The 19,843-nt window shown below is 37.4% G+C and overlaps 1 protein-coding gene across 5 annotated transcripts in view; it reads right to left on the bottom strand.

The window, feature by feature from the left end:
• LOC117409509 (ankyrin repeat and SOCS box protein 5) overlaps window positions 1–19,843 on the bottom strand; it is a 75,501-nt gene that overhangs the window by 18,808 nt on the left and 36,850 nt on the right. For 2 of the 5 annotated variants that reach the window (XM_058998802.1, XM_058998814.1), the window contains 2 exons: window positions 18,267–18,411; window positions 16,534–16,667 (listed from right to left, as the gene is read on the bottom strand). In XM_058998802.1, coding sequence (XP_058854785.1) covers window positions 16,534–16,667; window positions 18,267–18,411 — 279 coding nt within the window. Of the gene's footprint in view, window positions 1–3,404; window positions 3,469–5,262; window positions 5,464–8,827; window positions 9,039–16,533; window positions 16,668–18,266; window positions 18,412–19,843 lie in introns of those variants that run through there. The other 3 variants (XM_034015684.3, XM_034015682.3, XM_034015683.3) reach the window with 3 other exon arrangements.

Here is a 19,843-nt window from a genome sequence, read left to right as displayed (position 1 = left end):
AATATTATTTGAATAACATGTACAACCACGGTGCATTCCAAATACTTTTGCTTCTTAGGACAGCTTAAAGAAATGGAAAATTTAAAGATTGCATTTTAGTATTCTGATGTTAACATTAAGTAGACAATGTTATGTATTACATAGTCAGAGGAGGAAAAAAGAAGATAAGCCTTATTCTATCACAGGACCAGGGTTGAGAAACACTTGAAAGCAGGGGCCTTAATCTAGGTAGCTTTATTACTGGAAGAAGTGTTCACAACCAAAGAATTGAAAGTTTATGGGCAGAACTCAATAGAGTAGTTATTGCACACTACTGCAATCTCTTCCAGTTCGTGGATCAGCAGAACATTGTTAATCAGTGGAACCACCATGGGCTCTCAACACAAAATCACTATTCTCCTCTACAGCTTTGGCATTTAGGAATTATTAATCATATTGTCTCAATGTAGTGTAGTGCTGACCAGTGTTTCTTTACCCTGGTCCTGGAGTACCCCTCTGCTGGTTTTTGTTCCAACCGAGCTCTCAATTACTTAATTGAACCCTAATTTGAACTCATAATTTGTCTAATCAGTGCTTTTGAATTATTTTTAGCTCCTAAAGAGTTGGATATTTCTCGAGTTATGTCTAAAATTATATTATTAAGTAACTTGAAATATTCAATGTTTTATCAGCAAAACCATTTAAAATGTCTAATTAAGAAAACTGTTAGTTCAATTGAGGGTTCAATTAAGTAATTGAGAGCAGCTCAGTTGGAACGAAAGACAGCAACCACAGGGGTACTCCAGGACCGGGGCTGAGAAACCTTGGTGTTCACTACTAATTCAACAGCATAATTAATAATGCGTGTTAAGATTTCTATATAATAGTGCTCCATTGTGGGTTGAATGTGTAAGTAGGAGGAGGAAAGAGTTAATAAAGTTGTTTAAATTGTATTATTATTAGGGCTCCCGAGTGGCGCATCCAGTAAAAGCACTCGCTAGAGTGCAGGATGCGCTCTATAGCCTGGACGTCGCCGGTTCGAGTCCAGGCTATTCCACAGCCGACCGTGGACGGGAGCTCCCAGGGGGCGGCGCTCAATTGGCAGAGCATCGTCCGGGGGGAGGGAGGGTTAGGTTGGCCAGGGTGTCCTCAGCTCACCGCGCACCAGCGACCTCTGTAGTCTGGCCGGGCGCCTGCGGGCTTGCCTGTAAGCTGCCCAGAGCTGCGTTGTCCTCCGACGCTGTAGCTCTGAGGTGACTGCACTGTGAGCCTGCAGAGTGTAAAGAAGTGGGCGGCTGATGGCACACGCTTTGGAGGACAGCGTGTGTGCATCTTCGCCCCTCCCGAGTCAGCGCAGGGGTGGTGGCGGTGAGCTGAGCCTAAACATAATTGGGCATTTCAAATTGGGGAGAAAATAATAAATAAAAATAACAAAAAACTAATTGGCAACGACTACATTAAAAAAAAAATAATAATAATTGTATTATTATTATTTATTTCTTAGCAGACGCCCTTAGCCCGGGCGACTTACAATTGTTACAAGATATCATATTATTTTTACATACAATTACATTATTATTTATTTATTATTATTTATTTCTTAGCAGACGCCCTTATCCAGAGCAACTTACAATTGTTACAAGATATCACATTGCACATTATACAGATACTACATTATTTTATATACAATTACCCATTTATACAGTTGTGTTTTTACTGGAGCAATCTAGGTAAAGTACCTTGCTCAAGGGTACAACAGCAGTGTCCCCCACTGGGGATTGAACCCACAACCCTCCGGTGAAGAGTCCAGAGCTCTAACCACTACTCCACACTGCAGCGGTCTGTGGATGATTTACTTTCAGCAGTATCTCAATGTAAATAGAGATACAGTATAATACTCACCACAGCTGGTTTGGGCATAACATGTTGTAAACACGCCTTCTATTTGCTCGCCTCCTTCGGAAAGCCCTGCCAACTGGTTCGAGGTGTTGAAGAGACTGACGAATGCGCCAACGTTGGACACGGAGACCATGAGATCTTAGACTGCCTATTACATAAGTTTCCCCTGCATTGGGACAATATCTCGGAGACAACACTAACTGATAATCAGAAACCACAGAAAATTCATGTGGTTCAATGACGATAAAGTGTTCTTCTGCTAATTCCAAAACATCTGGCAATGTTTTGCCAACTCAGTCCTAAAGACACACAATAGTTTATTTGTTCTGCTGATATTTCAAATCTTGGTCTTCCACGTCCTCCAGATCGATGTGTTAATAGGACACAAGAACTATGGCAGGAAACTCTTTGAGTTGTCAAAGACAGGTAGTTGCTATGCAACTGCAACATTGAACTGTACATATTTTCCAAAATTGTAAGCAGCTCTTGTATGCCAGAACCATCATGTTCAGAGCACACATACAGAATTGCACTGATAACTCGTAAATGATCCTCCAGGTTCCTGTATGTATGCTGGTGGCGGATGAGGTCATTGGTAAATTTGTACCGACATATACCCCCCAGGCACATTCTCACGTCCATAAAATATTCAATAATATCCTCATTGTTGGATTTAACTAAAGGTATAGCAGAACTTAACACAAAAATACAAATCAATTCAAGAAACTTCATATTTGAAACAAACACACCTCTGCTTTTTCCTGTAATCTTCAAAATGACAGATGTACAACAAGCAGCTTTCAAAAATATGGGTGGAGAATACAACTGTGTCTCAGTATAGCATATCTCTGTGTATAGTGCATCTCAAAAAAAAGCCAGTGGAATATATGAAATAATATATGGTGCAAGTTAAATACAACATTAACTAATATATTGCCAGACAATAATTCAAATGGATTTTGAAAGAAATAAAAAACAGCCCTACATCTCAGGCTAAATCTTCAAAACGGCGTTTGACACGTGTGAGCTCAGCTAAATGGGTGTGGACCTTACCGGGCACGTGACTGATGACCGATCTCAGTGTATACGGAAGTATCTCAGTATAGTGTATGACCGAAAATCTCAGTATAGTGTATGCATCTCAGTATATAGTGTATGCATCTCAGTATAGAGTGTATGCGTCTCAGTATATAGTGTATGTACCATGGGGTGAATTATGTCCCTAATGGCGTCTCATATTTCACCGTCATATTTATACATAAATAAACAAACAAACAAATAAATACAAAATAACATGGGCGGAGGGGGAAACCCTGTTCTAAAATAAATACACACATTTAAATCAGCAGGGCTTACTATCACCCTGCTACAAGGCTATATTTAGAACTAGTGCTACCTCAAAGACACATGGCAAATCACTCTCTCAGAGCGTTACCAGTAGCCAGTTGCGTTTCATAAACACAGACTGCAAAGCACGGAGGGTAAGCCAAACACAGATAAAGAATGTAAACACTGGAAAGACATACCAAGATCTCCATCTCCCCAAGGCACATCTAGCCAGCCATACTGATCAAAGATATATGTCATGTCCTGCAAATTTAGAAAAAGCAAGCCCGTCACCACTAACTGGCTTCAGTTAAATGTGAACCAGTATAGCTATTTTTGGAATGATAGCTCATCTCCACAGGAACTTTGACCTGCAGAAATGAGGGTGCAAGTGGAATTATATATGCATGCTGTGTGTATGATGTTGTACAGTTTATATCCTGCATGTATTCTGCAGTACTTATTTATAGTTATGTTTCTGTTTTATTTATCCAATGTTCAAATTCCTTATTCCTGCATTGAGATATATAAGCATTCAGATCTGTAGTGTGATAGAGTTAGAGTTCATATTGGTCAACCGAAATATTACTCCAGTTGAATTCTCATCCGCTTGGGGTTGTCAAACAAATACCCAATTATAATGAGGACGTTTCATTTATCATCAATTTAACTTAAACTGTTGGTGTCAAATCATCCCAAATGTAAATGCAGTTTAGCTTTCTTAACCTGCTAAACTTCAGATACAAGCAGAAAGCTGCCTTGCCTTAATCTCTGAAGCAAACAAATATCACGCAATGCTGAATGAGGGCAATGGTAAACATGACACGTTGCCTGTGTGTAACTAAATATGGTAAGATGTAGCTGCTACCCTTCACCCACACTGTGTACACCACTGAAAAGTGGAAAGCAAGAAATGCAAAAGCTTTAAACATTCAACTTTTACTCACTATACAGTCAAGCAGACCTACCTAAATTATTTTATAATTGCTTAGAATTTAAATAATACCAGTACTACAGTTGATATTTGTATGCTATACAGTAGTTTTGAAGAGCTAATAAGTAATGGGCATTTAAAAAGCTTTAACTTATTAAAGTCTGTTTTAAATCTATTAAATCCTATTTGGTCATGAAACGACTGTTAAAGAAACCAACAAAAGTTTGAAAGAGGGGCACATTTTTTTATTTTAAATCAAGTTAGACATCTGCTACAAGTCAGAACTCACAATCAATGCGCTAACAGACACTGTAACTGGACAAGGGCTTCCTTTAAAAAATAAATGTAACGTTTCCCTTGGAATACCCTTGAAGAATGTGGTTTTGTAATGTTTAAATTAGTAATCAGTGCATGTTCAAATGCAGTGTTACTTCGTATCAGTGCCTATTGTTTTGAGCGATCTCCAAGGATACCCATAATAATGAGATTTTACCCAAATACTTTACTGGTTAAACAGTGTGTGAGATAGACAACTAGTTGTCAATTGTTATAAAGTCATATTTTGGGATGGGACGTTGTTAAAATAGTCATGTATGTTAGTGTGTGTTAAACTGGAGGTCTTGTACTTGTCATGTCATGGTATGATAATTTTAAACAGAGACTATAGAGACAGAAAAACAACTATAAAATCTATAATGAACTTTGATTACCTCAGCCATTCCCAGTTTTAAAGCAAGGATCCCTACAGTACTGTATCTTGAACAAGACTACTATATTTTTTTAAATTGTAACTGTTTTACACACCAAGTGTCCCAGCACCATATTTTTACTATACATTGCAGTACAATATGATTGTACGTTTTTTTCGTTCATTACAAGGCAAATGGCCATACACTTTACAGAAGGATTATTTACAGGATATGTAAAGCAGTTCAGTTGTAAGTTCATAAACAATAAAAACATTTCTTGGACAGTGTGGGGGAGGGCTAACATTAAAAGCTCTTAACTTGTTTTGCACACAAACACAATAAGCAATTATTATTCCAACAGTATTAAGATCATTATTTATCTACACATTCTTGTAGGGTATTCTGTGGTAATATAAATACTAAAGAAATACAGACCTTGGCAAGTAAGTATACCCCAGCTTGATTTCTTTTTAGCAGGAAAATCCTCTGTAATTTCTAGTCTCCTTTTCCTGGAAGTCTGCTCAGTGCAGTTGCTCTCAATGGAAGGGACAGGCATGCTTCTGTCAGCCTTTCCTTCCTGCAAGCCCTTGGCAGCATGAGATCTGGCCTGTGTGTTTGCTGATTGGGTGCCCTGTTGTTACAGTGGAATGTGGCTTATATTGACAACAGCACTGAGCTGTGTTCAATAACACGAATAACCAGTGCACAGGAGAACCGCAGTAGGGGGATGGGGGAGAAGGATTGCATAGACATATTCTATTTATAAAGCAGGTTAAGAATCAGTGTAACCTCTGTGCCAGTGTTAACTATTTAAGTGGCAACCTGCTACCAAAGCAAGTGGTTTAATCTATTGATGATTAGCAATGGTGTTATCTTCTTAGCCAGTCTGTTTGTAATGCTGATCCTAAAATATGTTATTATCCTATTATTATAAACAAAAAATATAATAATAATAATAATAATAATAATAATAATAATAATAATAAGGATGACTTTTTCTTCAGGTACGGTAGTTCACATTGCTTTCTGTTTACTCACAGTGAAAAAGTACAACCTTAAAGGAATGTAAGGTATTGGTCAGGATTTAGCAGACATTAGGTTAAGACTCCTAGAAGAATGATAATCGATGGCTATTATGTTCTAAGGTGTGAGACTGTGCACCAAATAATATGTAAATAGCCCAGAATTAGTATTATAACCATCATTATTGCAATTACTTGACAGTTGGTAAACTATGGATATATATGATGCCATCAATTAAAACTAGACGGTAAATAATAATGTACACTTACAGCTGATTATACTCATAGATCTATTTGGAGGGAATTTGCAACTGCTTGTTTCATTCCCTCACTATTATGAAGACAAATCATTCCAACATGGCATACAGAAACAAACAAACATCCAAACATGAAAACATATAAAAACAGTATGCTCTGGATTTAGCAGTCATTAGGTTAGATTATGTGCACACATAAAAATGGTCTTAACTGAAATATTAACTGATCTATTAACACTGCACCACTTCCCCCTTCACTTTGTTCATCACCCTAATAGTCACTATCCAAAATTCTCCTAATTTAATAAATTACAAAAAAATAATAATAAGGGAGACTTTCAAGTGTAATTTTCTTACATTTAGAATTCAGTCACCTGTACTGTAATTACCAGATTGCACCAGTAAAGAAAGCTACGAGACAACAGTGAAAAGTCATCACAATAGTGCTTTTTTTAAATTCATTGGGTGACTGGCCAGTAGGGGAGCCTGAGGTGCAATGAGATGAACAATCCAAGGATGATTTACCTCCTGCCATGATCATCAACTCTACACAAATATTCAAACCACACTCTCATGACTCAACCCTCTGTGGTGTTTTCATTTTTTTTTTTTTTTTAACAAAACATAATGCAGTTTATTTGAAATACAACACTATAGATAAACTGCTGCTTCTTGGTACTAAATCACTTCCTGTGTTGTATAACACATGGTCTATTTGTAGCTGCAGTATTCTATTTACTTGGAGTGAGACTCTAAAACTACACACTAAATAATTTGGTACTGTACTACAAATAAGCAACAGACTTTATTGTGCTGTATTTGATCAAATATTTTTACTTTAATGCAGATATGCAAAAATACCTAAATGTCTTCCAGAGAAACAATAATAAATTAATTGCTAGTGCTATAAGAAAGAAACTGGATAAAGCCTCTTTTTAAGAAACCTGACATTAAAATATTGTATTTGTCTGTATTTTTGAACCTGACATGTCATGAGTTAACATGCCTTGACTTACAGGAAGTCTGTTACTGCTTTACTTCTTAAGTCACTTTACCTCAGCAGCGAATTCAGGGTCAAAGCATCTTACTGGCTACAACGCATGTCAGTCATTAGGGGAGCAGCTGGTTGGTTACTGACAAGAATGAAGGCCCTAAAGGGGTGGAGACAATTTCCCTTTAAAGGTGAAATGATCCAGGAAGTGCAAGGCAGTCTGTTTAGGCTTTATTTCCCAGGTCATTCCAAGGATTATCATTCTGTCCTTTTGCCGCCATTATGTAACATTTGATCGTTTTCCGGTAGCTAGAAAGACTAATATAGTTTTAAAGTAGATGAAAAAATCCATGCAGGTATAGACCACTATTTATAGTTTGCCTTTGGTAGGCCTATTTTAATAGATGAGTTAACAGGCTGGGTCATTAATTGTTGTGTATACTGTATGTCTCAAGTAAGCTTCTGTTATTGTGGATGTCTCAATTGAGTCTACTGACATATAACTTCCACTGCTGTAAGAGAAAACTCCCCAGAGTTCTGGGGCACCATTATGTAATGGGCATGCCGTTTGATCCCTGAACAGGGCTCCATTCTGGTATATGGAGCGCAAGTTTTCAGAAGAAAAAAAAAATACAACAACCAAAAAAAACGTTTTTGGTCCAATCAGACAACTGCAATTTTCCTAATCGCTTTCAAGCAGCTCCATTGCCACAATGACTTATGAAAATTATGAATGTAAATCACATAAAACCCATGTAGATCAATTTCCCTTGAACTGCATTATCAAGTCCCAAAGTTAACACCTTACAATGGCTTCATAATTACTGTATAATATTTTCAATGGACATGTTTAACATGCACTGCCTATTTCTTTCTTTTTTTTGTATAACACAATTGAAACAGTATTCATTGCACTTCCACTTCCTACAGAGGCAAGAGTGTGATACAAATGTGTTTAATTAATGAAAAGGCCGATCTACAGATAGCATATTTAACCATAGTATGTATTGTGGTGTGAATAGTTTACCTAATATCTAAATACTGTGCATCGAGAAATTTTGATTGCAATTTCATTAAGCATTTTATCTTGAGGTAAATGTCATGACATAAAAGATTAATACACTAAGAGGGAATGTGGAGCAATATATATGTGTTTACCTTTTTTTTTTTTTTTTTAAAGTGATTTGAATTATGTAGCCACAAAGTTAATTATGTTTACTCTACCAATGGGAATTATAAATGATAAATGCATTGCAGTAGCTATTCACAAATTACATGTATATACTAAATTATGCAGGTTTCTGGTTGTCTGTGGTAAACCTTACAATTACATAACTTTAATATTCTTGGGGCAGTTAATCTTGCTAAGATTATAATCCAGAATAATTTGTTTACCATTGATTAGCTCTACCAGAGTGGAAGTTACATTTGCTTATTATTATTTATTTCTTAGGAGACGCCCTTATCCAGGGCGACTTACAATTGTTACAAGATATCACATTATTTTTACACATTTTTTTTTTTTTTTTTACATACAATTACCCATTTATACAGTTCGGTTTTTGCTGGAGAAATCTAGGTAATGTACCTTGCTCAAGGGTACAGCAGCAATGTCCCCCACCTGGGATTGAACCCACGACCCTAACCACTACTCCACACTGCTGCCCCTAACAGGTTAAAGCAAGTGGCAATCAAGTAGGTACAAAAAAAATCTTTAAAATGACACTTACTTGCTTGTTCAGTAACTCCGTAAAACTCTGCAGCTATCCGGGCTGCTTCCTTACGGTTTCCTTTGACTATGTAGAAGTGGCTCAGTATGGCAAGGCTGATTTTCACAGATAGTTTAAAACAGAAAAGTGCAAAAATTGTGAAGTAGACATTCGATAAGTGGAGGGAAAAAGGCTTGTTTTCCACTACCTCAGCCATTGCTTCTTGTCAGGCTCTATAAATGTTTTGGTATGAGTCTCTGAAGTGTTGATGGTATCATATGCCACCCACTAGAAATCCCCTTAACAGCTGGGTCCTAACATCAAGCAGTTTTAATACCTAACCCTTGACCTCCTAACATAATCAAATTTAAGCGCAATATTTTGTAAGTCGTAACAATATTTGATTTGCATCATTGTCATTATTATTATTATTATTATTATTATTATTATTATTATATTAAGGTTCAAACTTTGTACCTGTTTAAATTCTGCCTCTGATTTTATCGAGATTGTAAAAACAACAGTTAGTTTTCTGACAGATTATAAGGACAAGGAATTTGGCCTCTAGAGTGATTAATGGTGTTTGATGCTGTCAGTGAGAGCCAAGTGAAGTACATTTGATAATATTTTGCTTAGCAGGTATCACTTGTGTTAACAGAAATATGGGGACAACAAAAAATAACTAGGCATGACTGTAGAATTAGTCTACATCGTTTAAATTGTATTAAAATGAATGTAAAGCTAATCAACCATTTACTGTACTGGGAAAATATCACACTATTGATGAAGCCAAAATTACTGAAAAGACTAATCCGGTTAAGAAAAACAAAGTGGAGCACTTGGACTTTAATGTGTCCACCTGTTTGGTATAAAATGGGCGATCACTGTAGTCATCATTGCATTCATCATAAGAAACATAAGAAACATAAGAAAGTTTACAAACGAGAGGAGGCCATTCAGCCCATCTTGCTCGTGTGGTTGTTAGTAGCTTATTGATCCCAGACACCGGCGTAGATTTAGCTAGGGACGGTAGGTACATGTCCCTACCAATGTCAAGGGACCGCTGAATTGTCCCTACCAATAATTTTGATAAATCTGAAACGTCTTTTGTCATGTTATTTTATCCGCTCCACAAAGGGTTAACTCTCTCAAGATCCCCTCGTTGCTACTCCCTCCTCCAAAAAAAAACCAAACCGCTAATTTGATTGGCTTAGGCACTAGGTTCTCAACCGGGCGGTGAACGTTTGAATAATAACGTACTAGTAATAATAACAGTGACGTGCCAAACGATACTCCCGATTTCGCCCTTTGAGTGCAGCGAGTTATTAAAGAGAGAAAAAGAGATAGCTTTAAAAAGAATGGCACCCTGGGATTTGTAGGTGTTTCATTGAGGCGCGAAAGTGAACAAGGACTCGGGAGTTAAAGGTGATTCTCTGGGTTTAAAATAAGGAACATTCTAGTCAATCTTAAACGGTGTATATTGTGGCACATTTTTCACATTTATTTTAAAAAATAAGAACACATGTAATCAGTTAAATTCGATATTTATTTTGTGTTTGTTGGTTAATGCGTTGTCACATTATTTCAATCCTTCTCCTTCCTCCCTTTGTAACTAACTTACTCCTTGCTTGATATTTTTGTATCGTGTGTGTAAAAAGCGAACACGAACATATATTTGATTGAATGGACAGTGTGACAAATTAACCGGGGGGGGGGGGGGGGGGGGGATATAAAAAAAAATTTCAGTGGGGCGTGAGTAAAAAAAGGTTGAGACCCGCTGGCTTAGGCTGGACTCTGGAAAGACGCTCATCTGAAGCTGCCGCTTGCCTGTCAGTCTGATATGAGTGTGAGCCACTGACTGAATGAAAGCCAGGTACCGCGGCTGAAGGTATTGTCAGCTCGTCAGCAACATAGTTTGAGAGAATAAACCTACCTAAGTAGGTAAGTAGGTTTATTACGTTAGCGACCCATTGCTAGCTGCTAACCCCACGTCCTTGGTGGCTAGCTAGCTTGTTTCACAGCTAATCATTATGTGTGTGTGTGTGTGAGAGAGAGAGAGGGAGACAAACAGAGAGTCAGTGTGCATGAGCATGTTTTGATATCGTCAACCAACTAACGTTAGCTAATCACTTCAATTTGGCTTTAGGTGTAAAGCATAATGGCAGCCAAAAAAATAAGGAAGTTTTTTTTACAAAAAGTCAAAGTGTAAGTAGGAAGATGTTGTTAAAGTAATAAACACAATTGATAATGATTCTCATAGCAAATGAAAAAAATAATTTACTAATGAAGTTAGCAGAGTCATACTTTCTCTCTAAACAGCATGCATCAATTTATCATTTTATCAGGTGAAAGAAGCAGTGCAACCTGGTAAAAGCAGTACAGAGGCAGGTGGAGCAACAGTCGCAGGTGAGGTCTGTAATGGCTTAGTGATAATAAAAGTGAAAGTGTTAGACTCAGTTTTGAGATATATTATTGTTTGAGGCACATTGTGATATGATAGTAGGCTAATGCTGTATAGTAATACTCAGTGAATAAAGTTAGCATAGCCATATATTTTCTCTCTATATGGCATGCATCAATTTATTATTTTATCAGGTGAATGAAGCAATGCACCCAGGTACGAGCAGCAGCACAGACACAGGAGAGGTAGGCAGAGCACGTGAGCGTGCATGTGCTCATGCTTGTAGTGGTAGGGGTAATGGTAGCTTCAGTAAGGCTGGGATAGGTTATAATTCAGGTTATTAGTAATTCTATAGCAGGGATGTCAAACCAGCTTCCAGGAGGGCCACTTTATCATAGTGTTTTAAGTGTATACCAGCCAACTTCATGTCAATCAGATTATCCTCAATTCATTCATTTCAAGCCACCAGAAGTGACCATTTAACAGCTGTCTCCTAAAAACTGTCTTCCCGGGGGGGCACGCCCCTGAACCCCCCTAGCGATGTGACTCCACCCCCCTAAAAAATTGTGTCCCCACCAATGTTCAAACCAAACCTACGCCCTTGGGAACAGTGTCTGCAGCAGGGTAAGCGCTCCTACACATGGGAAGCACGGTCGCAGACCATGCAACTTTGCTCTGCAAAGCACTTCAAGCACAGACGCATGCACAAAGTCCCAGTGACAGCCTTTTGTTACAATATATATTATTAGTGATTGTATTAGAGGCTCATATATCATCATTTGATCCTTGACTACCTTTTTTCTATACGGTCTCCTTTTCCAAACATAGATGAAAAAATTATGATTTTAAAGTGTTGACTGCATCAGGATATACAACATAAAAGCTTGGCTGTTGAATAATTAACTGGAATGTCATTGAGTAAAACAGAAATCTATTGGGGAAAAGAAATACAGACATTTCAGCAGTTTAATATTAGTTAATGTTTTTTATTAACATTTATTATCAGTAAACTAAAGGGAGATATTAACACTGTTGTAGAACAATCTTTTCTGAATTTGCTGTGGGACAAATTAATAAATGAAGTGTTTCTCCACTGCAGTGTCAGCAAATGTTATTACTGTATTTATATAAACCTTTATAGAAACAAAAGAAAAATATTGTCAGTAGAATAAGATTTTGTTTAACAAATCTAAAACACAATGATAATACCAGTATTTGATGTTTATTCAGTTCAAATACCTTACACAAAGGATGCAAAAAATGCACACCATTTCATCAAAAAACAAGTTCTGTTATATTATACAGCAGAGAAAATGCCTTGAAAAGGGCTCATCTCAGCCAGTTAAAGTATGTTCTGGGTTTCACAGTTTAACCTTGTGAGGAGAGTGACACTGGTAATATATAAGTGCTTGTGCCGTAATACTTTCCTAAAATAATAATTCACTTTGAGAGACTTTGACTATAGTTCAGATTGCCATCACTTTATAAAACAGCAGTACAAAAATGAACGCCTAAATATTAGAAATGTTCTCGTTAATTCTCCCTATTGTGCAATGATACGTACATAAAAAATCCAATAAAATATCATAATATACAAATACAGAATACAAATATGTTCTAAATGTTTTACATGTATGTGTTTAGTCTTTGAAAAGGTAATCAACCTGGCAACACCTGAGAAAATAAAGGCAGCTTGTATTGGTTGCCAACAGGCCCATATACATTGATTCGAGTGAAAAAGACAACCCATTCTTCACAAAAATAATTTATTTTAACACATTTTTCCATTATTCTTATTTTTTATTATAGCTTTTCTCTTCACATTTTTTAGTAAACAAAAAAGCACAAACAAAATCTCAACGTGTTTCAACAGTCTTAATCATGAGTAAACTTGATACAGAGGAACACCCCTTTTTTTTTTTTACACTCAATTCTCCACAGGCGATTAATCACCTTTACGTCACAAACCTTCAATTGACAATCAGAACAATCAAAAACAACTGAAATTAATAAGTAATTAGGTACAGAAATGACAACAGAAGGCAGAAGACCATACTTTTTAATATTATTTTAAACACTCAATCTGTACATCAACACAAAACTTTTCATACCACTAAATATTCTTTTACTAAGTTACTTTTTTCTTTTTACTCTGCAACTTGAATAATGAACAGAGGTATATACTGTATACATACAAACATACATTCTACAAAAAATACCCATATTTAAAGTCTTTATTAAGGCCATGTGGTGGAACAGAATTAAAAAAATATCACAAAAGTTTCCCTTCAAGAGTTGTTTGTCAACTGAGCCATCTCTGTGGAAAATAAAAAAAGGGGTGTTCCTGTATCAAATTAAGTCTACTCATGAATAAGACGAAACGCGTTGAGATTTTGTTTGTGCTTTTGTGTTTTCTAAAAAATATTTGAAGAGAAAAGCTAAAATAAAAAATAAGAATAATGGGAACAATGTTAAAATTGGTTAAAATTCAGCGCAATAGACAATGCAGCCATGCTCCAGTAACAAAAGGTATCCCTACAATCAACACATTAATATCCATAATTCTATTTAACAGTTGGTATTTAAAAACTTTAGACAAGTAGTTGTTACATGTCTTGCATCCCTAAAAAATTAAAAAATAAACATTTTTAAAAACTGAATTCAACATTTTACCAGCATTGGAAAATCTATATGTAGCGATCAATTATATATATATATATATATATATATATATATATATATATATATATATATATATATATATATATACAGTGCCTTGCGAAAGTATTCGGCCCCCTTGAACTTTGCGACCTTTTGCCACATTTCAGGCTTCAAACCTAAAGATATGAAACTGTCATTTTTTGTGAAGAATCAACAACAAGTGGGACACAATCATGAAGTGGAACGAAATTTATTGGATATTTCAAACTTTAACAAATAAAAAACTGGAAAATTGGGCGTGCAAAATTATTCAGCCCCTTTACTTTCAGTGCAGCAAACTCTCTCCAGAAGTTCAGTGAGGATCTCTGAATGATCCAATGTTGACCTAAATGACTAATGATGATAAATAGAATCCACCTGTGTGTAATCAAGTCTCCGTATAAATGCACCTGCACTGTGATAGTCTCAGAGGTCCGTTTAAAGCGCAGAGAGCATCATGAAGAACAAGGAACACACCAGGCAGGTCCGAGATACTGTTGTGGAGAAGTTTAAAGCCGGATTTGGATACAAAAAGATTTCCCAAGCTTTAAACATCCCAAGGAGCACTGTGCAAGCGATAATATTGAAATGGAAGGAGTATCAGACCACTGCAAATCTACCAAGACCTGGCCGTCCCTCTAAACTTTCAGCTCATACAAGGAGAAGACTGATCAGAGATGCAGCCAAGAGGCCCATGATCACTCTGGATGAACTGCAGAGATCTACAGCTGAGGTGGGAGACTCTGTCCATAGGACAACAATCAGTCGTATACTGCACAAATCTGGCCTTTATGGAAGAGTGGCAAGAAGAAAGCCATTTCTTAAAGATATCCATAAAAAGTGTCGTTTACAGTTTGTCACAAGCCACCTGGGAGACACACCAAACATGTGGAAGAAGGTGCTCTGGTCAGATGAAACCAAAATCGAACTTTTTGGCAACAATGCAAAACGTTATGTTTGGCGTAAAAGCAACACAGCTCATCACCCTGAACACACCATCCCCACTGTCAAACATGGTGGTGGCAGCATCATGGTTTGGGCCTGCTTTTCTTCAGCAGGGACAGGGAAGATGGTTAAAATTGATGGGAAGATGGATGGAGCCAAATACAGGACCATTCTGGAAGAAAACCTGATGGAGTCTGCAAAAGACCTGAGACTGGGACGGAGATTTGTCTTCCAACAAGACAATGATCCAAAACATAAAGCAAAATCTACAATGGAATGGTTCACAAATAAACATATCCAGGTGTTAGAATGGCCAAGTCAAAGTCCAGACCTGAATCCAATCGAGAATCTGTGGAAAGAACTGAAAGCTGCTGTTCACAAATGCTCTCCATCCAACCTCACTGAGCTCGAGCTGTTTTGCAAGGAGGAATGGGCAAAAATTTCAGTCTCTCGATGTGCAAAACTGATAGAGACATACCCCAAGCGACTTACAGCTGTAATCGCAGCAAAAGGTGGCGCTACAAAGTATTAACTTAAGGGGGCTGAATAATTTTGCTCGCCCAATTTTTCAGTTTTTTATTTGTTAAAAAAGTTTGAAATATCCAATAAATTTCATTCCACTTCATGATTGTGTCCCACTTGTTGTTGATTCTTCACAAAAAATTACAGTTTCATATCTTTATGTTTGAAGCCTGAAATGTGGCAAAAGGTCGCAAAGTTCAAGGGGGCCGAATACTTTCGCAAGGCACTGTATATATATATATATATATATATATATATACATATATATACACACACACACACAGTATATATAGCACTGTATTCATCCTATTTTTTTCTTTTCAAGCTTCAGTAAAAAACGTTTGTGTTTTTGCTTTCGTCACTTAGTTTAGGTTTATCAGAGGTACATGAATTAAAACTGTACCTCTAAACCTAAGTAAATTCATACAAATCATGAAGGATTGCCATACAATTTAACATAATTAAACAAAGCAACGTCTTTCTCTTAACTTAGCAATAACTGAACTATGCAATTTACAGGAATATAAACAAACAACCAATGCATAAAAAATAAGTTTATTTCAGAGATAGTCTCGTTTAGAAAATCTGGAATCTGGTTGCCGGTCTGAAAAATAACTGGAATCTCTGTACTTGTTCAGATTAGCCTGGCCTAAATTAATCACATTTCAAGGCATTAATTTTCAAGATCTCTAATGAGTTTTTGTTTTCTTGGGAAACTACAAAATAATTAATTTACTAAATTGATCTGAGTGGAATGGAACTGCTGATTGAAGAAATTCAGAGACTGACAGAAACGTAAAGTGTTTGTTCTCACCGTGTTTGTTTGTCTCCGTGCACCGTTTGTTAAGTGTTAGTTCGTTTTGTTTGACTGTTTATTTTGGCCTCAAGCGCCGTGTCCTGTTTTTGTGTTTAAAACCTTTTATTTTCTGTTCTGTTTATTAAATGCTGAGCGAAAGCATTCGCTCAGCTTCACCAAACCCAAATCTCTGTCTGTTTATTTCCTGCTTCTGGTCTGACGCCACCCACTCCGGCTGTCTTTGTGACACCTAGCCATTGCCGTGATTTTGGTACTTAAACTGTACGTAAGAGAGCCATTTAATTCAGTGTGCTTTCCCATTAAGAGGCACATAAAAAACAAGGTATGCAGGTAGTGTCTTACTGTATCTCTGTGATGGGGTGCTTGAGGGAGAGCTTTTGCAGTGCATTTTGTTGCCAGGGGTCTGGCAGAGGCTGCGGCTTCTCCGACTAGGCCCTTGGGGGTCTTTACTGCTGGGAGGAAGTCCTCTGTCCTTCCTGAAAAAGAGCACAAGCATCTCAACTGCCCATCCCTTCAAACAAAGTACACATTTCATACATATTCATTTATCATGTGGAAATGCCATTCTAATGTACTGTAATACATTTGTACTTACTTGCTGGACTTCATGGAGTAAATATAATTAAATGATTAGATATACAAATGTATTATTTGGTTCCGTTCTCCGTATTTCCAAAAACTGTAGATATATGTATGTTTTAGTGAAATGAACATGTCCTTCCCTGCACCTTTTGCTTGGGAAAGTTTCTGGCAACATTAGAGAGTCTCACTCACAACAGCTGTCAGAAACGGTGTTTGCGGGCTGTGTTGTTTAAGCTGCTGTCTTAAGAAAGTACAGGTTAAAAGTATACGTCATTCTTATACCAGAAGACAAGAGTCAGCTGTAAATACTGGGTCTATTTTATTATACATACGGAGGTGCATATACATCTTGCCAGCTTTAAACCTGTATACAGTACCTAGTCTAAAACAGCACCAGATCTAAAATACTGTAAGTCTACTGGGTGTTGTTAATAAAGAGTTCAGTGGTATTTAAATCTGGTGTTGTTAAGACATTTTTACAGCTTGTCTTGTGAGTAGTTTGGACAGGCAAAAGGACTGTAAAATATAAAAATTGACAATTTTATTATCACTGCAGTAAATTGAGAAAAAATAAATAAAACAGCATTGGGAGGGAGCAATATTAACCCAATTTGGTTAACCTGAATCCAAGTATGAACCAAGTATTTCATTAACATACATTCCCCACCATGACTGTAAATTCATGACCATGACATAAGCATTATGAAATGGCAATGCAGTTTCCTGAAAAGTCCCAAGACATGAATGGACGCACAATAAATATTGCCACAGAATGTGTACACCTAGTTTAACCAAAATTAGACAGGTGTGACATACAGATGGACAGATGAACAGCCAGTCACCTCCACACAACGCTGTTGTTATAAAAATGGAAACAAGGCAGAAGATAACATCACAAAGTGAATCCCTGTCTAGTTACCATGTTTGTGTTCTCAGCAACTAAGCCTGCTTCAAGGCTTCAAGCACAACAGAGCCGGTGAGTCATTGGCAGAAATGAGACTGTCTCACTGTGAACATTCTCAGCATGGGTATGGGGCAGAATTGAAATCACCCTTTTGTCATTTTGAGTTCTTTCCACCACACAGCACCAACATTCTCCTGTATGATCATCATTTTTGATTGTTTGAATTCATTAAAGATATCTGACACCAGACACAATAAACAAAGTCCTGGTACTTTTGTTACCTCACCTAATTAAAGCATTGCATTTCTTGCTTCACATTACACCTCATAAAAATATCTTAGATATAATTACAATAAAGGGACAAACATGAAAAAATATGTGGTGGTTACAAGAGTATAGCAACACTTTGTAAGCGTTTAGAATAAATAATTTAAATTGGGTTATTCCGGTTCAGCTGTTTTGTTTTGCATGCACACAACACCTACCCTGGAACCCTTTTCTCCATCAGATCACAAACTGAAGAACCCCACCCCACACACAATTTGGTTGAGCTGAGCTAGAATTAAAACTGGGCTGTCAGTGAGCTTACCTTCCCAAGGTGCAGAAGGCAGCTGGCAGAGCTGTGTGGAGGTAGTGGAGGGCTCTGCAGGTATTTTCACCAGGCTGGTATTGTGCTGCCACCGTTTTATTTGCAGCTGCTGCAACCAATACAGCATGGCTTGGCTGTTTAATGCCTGTAAAACAAAAACAAAACAAACTAGATGGTAACTTTACAAGTTGTGGGGCTTGCTTTATTGGGAAAGTGGTCAAAGTAGCTGATGTGTGTCAAAAGTCACATTGTTTACTAATTGTCTCATGCTTAGAATGTGCTAGAATTTGAAATTTCTCAAAGTTCTATGACAGTTCATTCAACAGTGGGAAGTAGCCTACTGAAAGAAGTAGATGCGGTTACTAAAACAGCTGTACCTCTTGATTGGTAGAACAGCTCTTGATTGGTAGACGCCATTCCTGTTTTGATTTCATATTTGAATAGCTGAGAAGTAGAGGAAGATTTCATTTGCTCTAAGTAGTTGTCCAACTTGTTGGGAAAGTGGTCAAAATGGCAGTTTATAAAAAGTTAGAGAACATTTTAGTTGGTGCGGTTACTAAAACAGGTGTACCTCTTGATTGGTAAAAGTTATTTCTGTTTTGATTTCAGATTTGAATAGCAGAGAAGTAGAGGAAGATTCCATATGCTCTAACTTTTTGTCTTGCTTGTTGGGAAAGTGGTCAAAGTAGCTGATCTGTGTCAAAAGTTACATCGTTTACAGTAAATAGAATGTTGGAAGTCTGGGAGTTTTTAAACAATGGGGAGCTTTAGAATGTTGAAAAAGTCCCATTAAAGTGAAGGAAGATGGACAAAAAAAGGATAAAAAGCTTAATAGTTTAAAAAGTATAAAAGATATCAAAAAGTTGTATACAAGCACACTATTCCAGACCAGTCTACACGTTTTAAAGTTTGAACGGCGTTTCTAGCTTAAACGGTGTAAGAGGAGTAGCGTGCCAAAGAATAATAAGAAGAAGTATGTCGAAGATTTAAAGTGGGGACTCTTGCTTCGCAAGCCCCACTAATAAAAATGGTTGGTAATTGTGACAGAGAGTGAATGAATCCTCGTCAACAATCTCCCTCCCAATCTCTGAGGGCGCTGTAGAACCAGAACAGAGTGCCCCAGAATGGATGTTTTTGCAGTTCATTCCAGGGTCAGTCGGAAGCCGGACATTCAGGAAGGGGGTGGGGCCACGATACCTGAAGTCAGCGCCTTAATGCGGTAGGTGATGTGTCAGTCACGGATTGGAGGAGACGTGATTGGCCGCGCCACCGAAAGAGGGCATGACGGAGGGTTTTAAGGGGAAGTGGCCCCAGTGATCTGTTCCTTAGTTTTGATGGTTAAACCATAAGGACCGTATGCACAGGAGAATTAAAAGTACTGTGAGTGTTTTGTTTGTTTGTCAGCTAACTGTCATTGTTTGTTTGGCTAGACGGCTAACACGAACCGGGAGCTGTCGCTGCACGCCAGCACCAAACCCCGGACTACACTGACCTACTGTTACCTCTGTGTTTGTCTTTCACCATTCACTTGCACTAGAGCACCCACTGTCAGGAGACATGTCTGTGTCTTGTGTGTT

This window comes from Acipenser ruthenus, chromosome 2 (genome assembly GCF_902713425.1).
Source record: "Acipenser ruthenus chromosome 2, fAciRut3.2 maternal haplotype, whole genome shotgun sequence".
Lineage (NCBI taxonomy): Eukaryota > Metazoa > Chordata > Actinopteri > Acipenseriformes > Acipenseridae > Acipenser > Acipenser ruthenus.
Note: the sequence above shows the minus strand (reverse complement) of the source record. Positions and strands in the feature narration are given on the sequence as shown.